We start from the raw sequence: 12,917 nt of genomic DNA on the forward strand, positions 1-12,917 counted from the left end.
TTGAAGATTTCTCTAGTTAACATTACTCCCCATTATATCCCTTAGCATAATGTATGTGCTTTTTATTAAAGAATCATTTATTCCTTTTCACCATGGTTACATACATGGAATGTGAGGAAAGGAGGTTGACATTGTTTATTTCTCAATCCTCTATAACACCTAGAATAAGGGTTTGATCACATTAAATATATGCTATTGAATGGAGAAAGAGTCTCACCCTCAAGAAACATGCAACTGTCTTCAGTAAAATAAAACCTGTGTAATTCATTATTATACACATTTAAAACATTCATTTTCCTTCAAATGTATGAAAAAGGAAATTATTTGCCTAAGGTCATTATTAGGCAAGTTTGTGGTAAAGGCCACATCTGTTTGCAGTTGCAAATGTCCAAGATACTCTCACTGTTATTTTCCCAAAGTATGAAACGTTCTTTATTCCTACATGCTATTTCTATGGATCATGTACTTAGTTATATATTGTTTTTAAATTCTAGAAAAATACCAGTTAGAAAATACTTCATTGGCTAAGTGAAAAACAAAAACAAAAACCAAAACACTTCTAAAACTTTATCATTTCATAATGGTTATTAACCTACCTACTCCTGAGTTTTGGGTTCTCCGGTTGACTTCAAATTTCATCTTGTTCATCTTCTCATGCACGTCATCACTTACTTGAAAGGCTGGTGAGCATTCCATGGCAAAATTTTCTTTTACTATCACATTTTTACTAGAAGAAATACTCAAAGGTACTAAACCTTCATGAACACTGTCAAAAGAAGAATCTTGTATGTCAGGTGAATATATCTCAGACAAAGATTTCAATGCCTTTGTGTAAAAGTCTGGCTTATTTTTGACTGTTTTCTCATTCTCCAAATTGTTTTCCTTATCTGCTTGTTCCGATCCAATAGACTTTCCCTGAATGGTGTTGAGTATTCTTTCCATTATTTCATGGCTCACTGGAGAAGGATCTATGGAGGTCTTTCTTTTCTTTGACTTAGATGTAATTTTTTTTACTTTTTTAACCTGACACTCTCCTTCTTTCATTTTTTCCACAAAAAGGGTATCTCTTTTTTTATTCAAAGTGGTAGTGCTTTGCTTCTGAGTCTTACATAGTTCAACTGGGTTTCCTGGATCAGAATATGCTTCACTAGTAATACATTTTAAATCAGATTCTAAGGAGACAGATGTCTGTGAAGATTCTGTTAACTGTGAAGCACGTTTGTTCTTACCTTTTGTCAAAATGTTCTTTGTCTTGCATGATGACTCTTTCTTACGCTTTTTAACTACTTTGCAGGAATCTGGAATTTGATTACAACTTTCCTTTTCCTTACTGTTGATTTCCATATAGTGTTCATTGATAATGTCTTGGCATTCAAGTTTTTGTTTAGATTTAATTATTTTAAAATCAAGATCTTTGGTATAGCCTTCTTGGACAAGTACATCTTTATCATTATTCTCATATATCTGGTTCATTTCATAAACTATTTCTGTCTTCCGATTCACTTTATTCCTAAGCTCCTTATTTATTTTTGATTCATTTTGCTCAGCAGATTTTCTATCAGTGACATGAGTTTTCAAATCCAATATATTCTGGGTGTCATAATCACATAAATTTCCATTATCTTTGATAACAAGATCAGCTGTTTGAAATTCACTTGTGATTTGTAGGTTTTCAGAAATAGTTTCTTTATCCTTTGGGGTTAGTGAAAAGAAGTTATCTTTTCCTAGGTCATGTACACCTTTGTCATCATTCTCATATATCTGGATGGTTTCAGAAATTATTTCCGACTTTTGATACACATTTAGTCCAGGCTTCTTACCTATTTTTGAATCATTTTGACAAGCAGGTTGTATATCATGGACATGTTGTTTCACCCCCAAAACATTCTGAATCTCATAATCATAGAGGTTTCCACTACATTTGGTAGAAAGAACAGGTGTTTCAAACTCACTTGGGTCTTCTAGGTTTCCAGGGATAATTTCCTTATCTTTTTGAGTTAAAAAGAGTGAGTGACTTTTAACTGTGTAATCCATACTTTTGTCATTATCTAAATAATTCACTTCAGAAATTATTTCTGTTTTCCGATTTACTTTCTGCCTAAGCTTCTTATTAACTTTTGATTCATTTTGCTGAACAGCGTACATATCAGTGATCTGCTTTTGCAAACTCAACACATTCTGGGTCCTATAGTCAAACAGATTTCCATTGTCTCCGGTAAAAAGAGCTGGGATTTGAAGCTCTTTGGAAACTTCTATGTTTTCAGTGATAGGTTCTTTATCCTCTTGGGTTTCGAAGAAAAAATTATCTTTTTTTAGGCCATGCACATCTTTATGATTATCCTCATACATGTGGTTCATTCCAGAAATTATTTCTGTCTTCCGGTTTACTTTCTTTCTACCCTTATTACTGTTTGGTTCATTTTGCTCAGAATGTTGTATATCAGTGACATATTTTTTTGAATCCAATATATTCTGGGTCCCATAATCAAACAAATTTCCATTATCTTTGGTGGAACAATTGGCTGTTTGAAATTCATTTGTGGCATCTAGGTTTTCACAAATGGTTACTTTATCCTTTTGGTTTGTGAGTAAGTTATCTTTTTCTAATTTGTGAATCACAAATGTCTGTCTAGAAGCTTTACTTTTATTACAAGTTAGGGAATTCTGTCCCTTACAAAATTTACTCTCCTGGTGAAGTTTATCTGAACTTTGGGGGAAAAAGTATGTTTCTTCTTGCTCATTTGTTATTCTTTTGTTCTTTTTATTACACTGTACATTTTCTCTGTCATCTTGTTCAAAGCCTGTATGAAGGGTCATTTTCTTCAGCTCATTCACCTGAGCCAGCTGTTCAGGATCAAAAATAAAACCTGGATCTTCTACATCTCTTTTGTCATCCAGGACATCAGATCTTTCTGGCCTGTTTTCAATCTTTTCCCCAATAGCCACATCTGAATGATTTTTAGACTGTTTCTTTGATCCTTCTCTCTTTTTCTCAGAGCTTGAATTTTTTACTTTTCTGAAAGTTTTCATTCCACATTCATTTGTTTTTTTATTACTTTTCTTTTTAATGCCTGTTGATACTGTTACAATTTTGCTGACTTCACTAGCAGTTAAATCCATGTCAGCATCATACACAGTTTTCTGCAATTGAAGGTCATCATCATTCTCAACTGGATTCATACGTTCTGCATTAGGTTCACTGGCAGACTCAGAAGATAAGCCAGGAAGATCCTGTTTATTTATTTGCATTTCAGTATTTGTTTCATTAGCATGACCATTTATCTCATTATGGCAATTTAATTCTGGACTTGAAATGCACTGCTGATCTAAAACTGTTGTACATGGAATGTCTGCAGAAAGATTATTTGATTCCCAAGATGACCCACGCTTCTTCCTTTCAGTTACATTATTAGGAGATGGTTTCTCCCATCTGTGGTCAATTGATTGGGCATTTCCCATCTCATGCATTAGAGAACTCTTAGAACTTTGGTCTGAGTGGGAATAACTTTCTATTAAGAAAAGGAAAACAAAACTAGGAATAAGTAGTGAAATAAGTAATAAGTTACTTTAAACAATTAGATTAGAAATCAAGCTGTTTCACAGATATAATTTCTGACAATGTGTTCTGCTCATATCCTAATACTACTAAGAATCCATGTTTTTAAGAAAATAAGTTAGAAATGATGGGTACTCATAAGTCACATTTTACATTTGTATCTATGGAAAATATATACTGAGAATGGCTGCCTCAGCCCCAACAGTAGAGTGGAGTAAGCCAACAGTAGAGCCGTTAGCATATATTTTTAGAGTGAAAAGAGGCCAGCAAGTGAATCCAAATAATAGTGATAACTCTGAAAAGGATTACTATCAAAGACTATCAGCAGGCAGCTAAAATTTATATAAATTATATATCCATATATTAATATATGTGTGTATGTGTGTAAATACATACAAACATGTATATATGTATACTGTATACATTATATGTATACTATATATATGTGTGTATATATATTATATACGTATACATACACACACACTTTCAGAAAGTAAAAATAATCCTAAGTTCTAAATTCAACATTGCTATGGTTCCACATCCCAGTCTGAAAATCTATGGCAAATCTGTAAGCACTAGATTATACTACAGATTATCATTTAGGAATACTATGTAAATAAAACATAAGTGCCATCTTTCTTCTTGCTCAACTATTACCCAGGCTCAAGTTTTTGCCTTGCCAGTAATTAACTGGTGATGATCTTGAAAGAGTCTCTATACCTATCTAGGCCCCCAACTTTCATATCTATGAAAAAAGAGGGTGAAACTAAGTAAAAATATGGTATATTTCAAATCATAAGCTACCAAGAAAAGCTCATTAGGTCCATTCATTCCTAAACAGTGCTCCAGAGTAACCGCATAAAGCCACTGCAGATCTGATGTTTGTCAGCATATTTACTTTAAGTTAAATTTGCCACCAGCAGTTTTAAATGGCAGAAGTTAGCAAATCTGTAACATAAGTGATCTAACTTACTAACTGTTATACATCGTTCTCCTCAGGAAGAATATCAGATGAATGTAACTATTTAATACAAATACTCAAAATGAATTTTTAAAACAATCTCACCTCTGGGATGTACATCAACTATAGAAGAAATATGTTCTGAATCATCTGAAGAACATACATTCTGATTATTTTCCTTAAGAAATAACACTTCCAAATTATCTGGAGTTGATAAAGGTTGTATTGTTGATCTTGAGGAAATATCAGGTAATGTCTTTGATTTAATATTATTGTCACACTGCATTTTCTCTTTATCATCATCTTCATCATCATTTGAAGTTAATGGAACCCTAAAGGCAAGTGGGAAGGAAATGAGAAATTTTGTATTTTATAAATTTTTTTTTAAATGCATGGACAATTATTTCTATATTCTATTTAAGATTGAACCACAAATCCACCCTGGTACTTTTTCAAGTTCAATGAAGACTCTTAAAGGTAGGAAATGAATAAGTAGTTTCTACTAGAACAGAACTTGGAAGAAAACAGGAATGCTTCTTAACCCTTTAGTTACAGTGGCCCCAAAAGAAGATCATTTATATATTCACTGGTTGTGCTATTAGAATACTACTATTAAGGAAATGAAAAAGTTCAAATGTACTTAAAATAGCCATATATAATATTTATACTTTTCATATAATTAATTCTATGTAATACCCAAAACTCTTCCTTTGGTTTCTAGCAAATATAATTGCTTATAAAATTATGTGTGAAATAAGTTTGCTATGTTTCCAAAAGGAATCCAAGTACACTAAAACCATTATTCCTAGAGTAATTAAGTCTATGGGAGGAAAACAGGTAGAAATCCACAGAAATAATTTGATAAACTGACATATTTGAATTCAAAGAATGAAGAGCAATATCCTCCACCAACAGTAAAGAGTTGCCTTGTATTCCAAGGAAATCACAGATATTTTAATTTATAATAAGAAAAATAAACTATTTCTGATAAATATTTCTGAGAAATTTAAAGGCAACTACCAGTAGAATAGCTATTGGGAGGAAATGTCTACACCACTTGAAGAAACAAGTTAACAAAAATAAACAGAGAGGTTCTGCTTCTGGTAATGGCTGAACAGTTACTATCAGACCAACCATACCTAACATAATGACTATAAATTCTGGACAAATATTTAAAAAACAACTACTACAAGTCAGTGGAGAATGGACAAAAAGCAGGTAGAGAGTTAGTAAAGAGGGGGCCAACACTTGGAAGAAGAATGAGTTTCCCATTGTTTACAGCTTCAGCTGGTGCCATACTCAAAAAAAGTTAGAAACCTACAGTCTTATTGGTTCAAGGTTAGAATTCAGGGAAATTATAACAGCTGTAAAGTGATGAAGGAAAATATCATATAAAAGATGTAGAGAGGAGAGCCCTACATTTTGTGTATAAATGCTCCCCAAATATCTAGCTGACCTCTGAATCTGAATGTATGAGAAAGATTCTAAGCAGCCCAGCTAAGGATAAAACAACTAAAATGAGATTTCAGATGTTGCTAATTTTGGGTTCAGACAAGGTTACTGCCTACTAAAATTGAAACATCAAAACTCTTTGGGAGAGCATAACTGAATCTACATTTTCTACAACAAAGCATACACAATACCCAAATGTAATCTAATATTATCCAATACATGAAGCAACAGAAAAACATGATTTAAACTCACAGGGAAAAGATAATCAAGAGAACGATCCTGATATGCAACTGGCCAATAAGCACATAAAAATATACTTAACATTATTAATTATTAGGGAACTACAAATAAAAACCATGATGAGATACTACTTCACAGCCTTAGATGGCTATAATCACAAGAATAGATATTAACAAGTGGTGGTGAGGATCACTGATTTCTCCATAGAGAAATCAGTATCCTGATACTTCACTGGTGGGAATGTAAAGTGGTGCAGAAGCTTAGAAAAACAATTTGGCAGTTTCTCCAAAAGATAAACACAGAGTTATCAGATGACTCAGCAATTCCACTGGTAGGCATATATTCAAGAGAACTGAAAACATATGTCTACACAAAAACTTGTACATGACTGTTTATAGCAGCATTATTCATAATAGCCAAAAAGTGGAAACAACATAAATGTCTCTTGATTGAATAATGGATAAACAAAACATGGTTTATTCATACAACAGAATCATTGTCCCTTCATAAAAAGTAATGAAATGCTCATATGTGCTACAATATGAATGAACCTTGAAAACAATATGCTAGGTGAAAAAAGCCAAGCACAAAATACCACATATTTTATGATTCCATCGATATGAAATATCCAACATGGCCAAATCCATTTAGACAGGAAGTAGATTAGCAGTTGTCAGGGGCTAGAGGAGTGGAGAATGGAAAGTGACTACTACAGTTATGAGATTTACTTTTCAGAGATGAAAACATTTTAGAATTGGACAGGGTGAAGATTCAAAGTTTTGTGAATATACTAAAACGGCACTATATACTTTAAAAGGATAAATATTTATGTGATAAGAAATTTTATGTTATGTGAATTCTATGTTTTTAAAAGTAAATACAATAAAGGAAATAATTTAAAAATAGACACCAATGAAATATAAAATATAAAACTGAGAAAAATAAAATCAATGAAGCCAAAAGCTGAGTTTTTAAAAGAAACAATAAAATTGATACACCTCTAGCTAGTTTGATTAAACATACAAATTATAAAAGTCAGGAAAGAAAGGTTCTTAATACAGATGCTACAAGCATTACAAGAATAAGAAAAGCATATTATAAACAACTTTATACCAATAAACTTTACTGACTAGATAAATGGGTGATTTTCTTGAAAGACAAACATTTTCTAAATTGACTTAAAAAGAAATCAAAAATTTGAAAAGTCCCATATCTCCATCAAGCTAACCATTGACTTTCTTCAAAGAATTGGGGGGAAAAAAACACCTTAAACTTCATATGGAACCAAAAGAGAGTCCATATAGCCAAGACAATCCTAAGCAAAAAGAACAAAGTTGGAGGCATCACACTACCTGACCTCAAACTATACTACAAGGCTACAGTAATCAAAACAGCATGATACTGGTACCAAAACAGAGATAAAGACCAATGGAACAGAACAGAGGCCTCAGAAGTAATGCCACACATCTACAACCATCTGACCTTTGACAAACCTGACAAAAACAAGCAATGGGGAAAGGATTCCCTGTTTCATAAATCATGTTGGCAAACTGGGTAGCCATATGCAGAAAGCTGAAACTGGATCCCTTCCAGAACCCTTACACAAAAATTAACTCCAGATGGATTAACGATTTAAACATTAAGACCTAACACCATAAAATCCCTAGGAAAAAATCTAGGCAATCATTCAAGACACAGGCATGGGCAAGAACTTCATGACTAAAACATCAAAAGTAATGGCAACAAAAGCCAAAATTGACAAATAGGATCTAATTAAACTCCCGAGCTTCTGCACAGCTAAAGAAACAATCATTAGAGTGAACCAGCAACCAACAGAATGGGAAAAAACTTTTGCAATCTACCCATCTGACAAAGGGCTAATAACCAGAATCTACAAAGAACTTAAACAAATTTACAAGAAAAAAAAACCCATCAAAAAGTGGGTGAAGGATATGAACAGCCACTTTTCAAAAGACGACATTTATGCAGCCAACAAACCTAAGAAAAAAAGCTCATGATCACTGGTCATTAGAGAAATGCACATCAAAACCATACTGAGAGACTATCTCATGCCAGTTAGAATGGTGATCATTAAAAAATCAGGCGACAACAGATGCTGGAGAAGATGTGGAGAAATAGAAACACTTTTACACTTTTGGTTGGAGTATAAAATAGTTCAACAATCATGGAAGACAGTGTGATGATTCCTCAAAGATCTAGAACAAGAAATACCATTTATCTCAGCAGTCCCATTAGTTGGATATATACCCAAAGGATTATGAAACATTCAATTATAAAGACACATGCACACATACATTTATTGCATCATTGTTTACAATAGCAAAGACTTGGAACCAACCCAAATGCCCATTGATGATAGACTGGACAGGGAAAATGTGGCACATATACACCATGGAATACTATGCAGCCATAAAAAATAATGAGCTTGTGTCCTATGTAAGGACATGGATGAACCTGGAAACCATCATTCTCAGCAAACTGACACAAGAACAGAAAATCAAACACTGCATGTTCTCACTCATAGGCGGGTGTTAAACAATGAGAACACATGGACACAGGGAGGGGAGCATCACACATTGGGGTCTGTTGGGAGAAAATAGGGGAGGGACAGCAGGGGGTGGGGAGTTGGGGAGGGATAACATGGGGAGAAATGCCAGATATAGGTGATGGGGAGGAAGGCAGCAAATCACTCTGCCATGTATGTACCTATGCAACAATCTTGCTTGTTCTTCACGTCTACACCAAAACCTAAAATGCAATAAATTACATATTGAAAACAACAACAACAAAAAAGTTTCCTTTTGCATGTTAGTGCTTTTTTCTTTCAAAGAACTCCCTTTAGCATTTCTTGCAAGGAGGGTCTCGGTGGTGGTGAATTTCCTCAGCTTTTGTTAGACTTTCTCTCTCCTTCAAATTTGCATGACAATTTTGTAGGACAAAATATTCTTGGGTGTCAGTTTTTTGTTGTTGTTGAGTGCTTTAAAAATGTTGTTCTACTCCCTCCTTGCCTGCATGATTTCTGTGGAGAAGTCTGTTGCCCCATGAATTGGAGCTCCTTTATATGTTATTTGCTTCTTATCTCTCATCGCTTTCAGGGTCTTCTCTTTGTCCTTGTCCTTTGAGAGTTTGATTATTATATGTCTTGGTGTAGTCTTATTTGGATTGAATCTGTATGGTGTTCTCAGGACTTCCTTTACCTGGATGTGTAAATCTTTCTCATGTCTTGAAAAGTTTTCTGTTATTATTTCTTTGAATAAGCTTCCTACCCCTTGCTCATGCTCACTCTCTCTTAAACACTAATCATTCTCCGATTTGGTCCTTTGGGGGTAATTTTCAGTATCTTGTAGGTGTTCTTCATTCCTTTTCCTTCTATTTTATTTTTTTATCCTCCAACTGTATATTTTCAAATAGCCAGTCTTAAAGCTCACTGACTTTTTCCTCTGCTTGGTTCATTCTGCTATTAAGAACTTCTGAAAAGTTATATAGTTCAGCAAATGTATTTATCAGTTCCAAGATTTCTGTTTGACTTTTTAATTTATTTTAATATCTTTGTTAAATTTCTCTGATAAATTTCCGAGCTGCTTTTTTTGTGTTATCTTGGAGATCACTGAGTTTACTGAAAACTACTATTTAGAACTCTTGGTCCAAGAACTCACAAATTGCCACTTCATTAGAGTCACTAAATTTCTGCTTTTTGTCCTTTTGGGAAGGTCATAGTTCTTTGTTTGCTGTAGTTTTTTGTGAGTATATGTCTATGTCTTTGCTTTGAAGGATTATTTATTCCAGTCTGCTTTGTCCAGCTTGTTTTGAATTTTGAGTATATCAGCTTAGCAAATCTTTATTGCTAGTTTGCTGCCTCCTTTTCGGCTCTAGGTGGCACCTTCAACCCAGGTTCACCTTGGAGCTAGTAAATGGTTTGACCACTGCCTGTCCCAGATGAGGGAGGTCCCAAAGGGTTTAAGACAGCAGTGTGGGAAGGCTGGCTAGGAATTCACACCCAGGGGGCCAGGGGAATATACCTCCTACAACTACTCTCATTTAGTATTTCCTTTGGCTGAGTTACAGAGCAGAGTTTCTGGGCTGGGGATGGCAGTCTAGCCTTGCTTGTTTATCTCTGCCTGTCCTCAGGAATATTTCTCCCTTCAGGCAGTCACAATGCTACCCATCACTTAAGGCAAGGACAAGTCTCCTGACAGGGAACTAAAGTTGGGAAACTGGGCAACCACTTCAATTTTGCTTTTTCCAGTATAGAAATTGTGAGTTGAGGGTAGATTTTCTACATTGTAGGTGCCTGGCAGAATGGGAGGGAGGGGTATCGCAGATATGGAAGTGTAGTTCTTTCTACCACCTGCTCAGAGTTTTTCCACCTCTCTTTGGCCCCAGGAAGTATCTCATCTAGCTTGAGCTCTGGGCTGTTGCTGGTAGAAGATCTTGGCATTGTATATTTGTTTTTTGTTTTTTTGTTGGGGCAAGAGAAGCCAGCTTATCTTACACTGCCATTTTAAAACCAGAACCAATATTTTCTTAAAAGGACACAGAAATTAGTAACCAAAAGGTGAGTGAGGCAGAAGACACACACCTCCCCACAACACAAACAGTTGGATTTCATAAAGATCTTCTGTTCTAGGATAGAATATTGTTTGCTAGGAAAAACAAAAAAACAAACAAACAAAAAAGAGCTGTTCATCTAAAGACACCATTAAGAGAGCAAAGTGGCAAGCCACAGAGTAGATGTACAAAGACTATGCCAGGCATGATGCCTCACACCTGTAATCCTAGCACTTTGAGAGGTTCAGGTGGGTAGATCACTTGAGCTCAGGAGTTCTAGACTAGCCTGGGCAACATAACAAAATCCTGTCTCTACAAAAAGTACAAAAATTAGCTGGACATCATGGCATATGCCTATAGTCCCAGCTACTTGGGGGACTGAGGTGGGAGGATCACTGGAGCCCGAGAGGTCAAGGCTGCAGTGAGCTGAGATTGCACCACTGCACTGCATGCTGGGAGACAAAGTGAGACAGTGTCTCACATACAAAAAATATGTGTATATAAAGGAACTCCTTAAAAAATATGACAGATAACCCAATAGAAATTAACCATATAAACAGATACTTAACTTCTTATCAGGAAAATTAAAAATAAAACCTCAACATGATACCACTACATTTACTCCAAAAGGCTAAAATGAAAAGACAGACAGTAACAAGAATTGTTGAGGATACAGAACAACAGGAATTCTTATATGCTGTTAGTAATAATGTAAATTGGTATAACTCCTTTAGAAAACTACTTAGCAGTTTCTCCTGAAGCCAAAGAGATTGATACATATATATATATATATATATATATATATATATATATATATATCCCTATTTCCCCAGTAATTCTACTCTGCAGTATATACCTAACAGAAATGTGTACATAACTTCATCAAAAGGTAGATACATGGCAGGCCTATTTGTAATAGATAACCAGAAAACCAGGTCGGGGCAGTGGCTCATGCCTGTAATCCCAGCACTTTCAGAGGCGAAGGAGGGAGAATCACTTGAGGTCAGGAGTTTGAGACCAGCCTGGCCAACATGGTAAAATCCTGTTCCTATTAAAAATACAAAAATTAGCCAAGCAGGGTGGTGGGTGCCTGTAAGCCCAACTACTGCTGAGGCAGGAGGATCACTTGAACCCAGGAGGTGGAGGTTGCAGTGAGCTAAGATCATGCCACTGCACCCCAGCTTGGGTGACAGAGCAAGACTCTACCTCAAAAAACAAACAAACTGGAAAGCCAACAAAATGGTCACCATAACAAGAATGAATACATTGTACTATAATCTACACAGCAATGAGAACAAATAATTTACAGCTACATACAGCAATATCGATGAATCTCACAAACATAACGCTGGGCAAAAGAAGCCAGAGACAAGCATACATACTGCATGATTTTGTTATATGAAGTTCAAAACCATGTAAAATTAATCAATCGATAATTAGAAGTCAGTATAATATTTATCCTTGGGTAGGTTTTGGGGAGTGACTAGAAAGGGACACAAGGAAGTATCTGAAATGTTGGAAATATTCTGCTTCTTGTTCTGGGTATTCATTATACAACAGTGTTCACTTGCTGAAAATCCACTGTGTTCTAATATGCATAATACACTTCAAACAAAAGTTCACTTAAAAATACAGTTTTTCACACAATACAGTTTTTTGGAAAACAAGTTAACACTTGATTTGCATATCTATATAAAACAATGTGTGCATAATGACAATGTACTTTTGAAAAACTACTAAGGATCTAATAAACAACAAAATTTACTATTTTAAAATTACAACAGTTAAAATGTACTGTTACAAAATGGCAATAACACACATAATAGGCAAATCAATGGAATGAACTAGAATGAATAGAAAGATTTTTACTATGGCACAGATAGCATTTTAATATATAAGTGCCTTTACTTGTGCACTTCAATAAAATCATTAAATCTACAAGTTATATACAACAGAAAGAAATTGTCTAAAAGAGACAAGAGGATTTTGGTCAATGCTATCAATTCAATCATTTCACCTCTCTGGGCTTCACTAACTGACTTTTAAAATGATAGATTTGAAACAGGATGCTTTCTATGACTTATAATCAAATTAATCAAAAATAAGAATTGTGGACAGGAAGAGAAGAACAAAGATGAA

At 34.7% G+C, this 12,917-nt stretch overlaps 1 protein-coding gene across 3 annotated transcripts in view; it reads right to left on the reverse strand.

The window, feature by feature from the left end:
• SGO2 (shugoshin 2) overlaps positions 1-12,917 on the reverse strand; it is a 53,984-nt gene that overhangs the window by 9,856 nt on the left and 31,211 nt on the right. For all 3 annotated transcript variants that reach the window (XM_074399298.1, XM_074399297.1, XM_074399299.1), the window contains 2 exons: positions 4,623-4,849; positions 597-3,509 (listed from right to left, as the gene is read on the reverse strand). In XM_074399298.1, the coding sequence (XP_074255399.1) occupies positions 597-3,509; positions 4,623-4,849 (3,140 nt within the window). The remainder of the gene's footprint in view (positions 1-596; positions 3,510-4,622; positions 4,850-12,917) is intronic.

This window comes from Saimiri boliviensis, chromosome 5, assembly GCF_048565385.1.
Source record: "Saimiri boliviensis isolate mSaiBol1 chromosome 5, mSaiBol1.pri, whole genome shotgun sequence".
Classification (NCBI taxonomy): Eukaryota; Metazoa; Chordata; class Mammalia; order Primates; family Cebidae; genus Saimiri; species Saimiri boliviensis.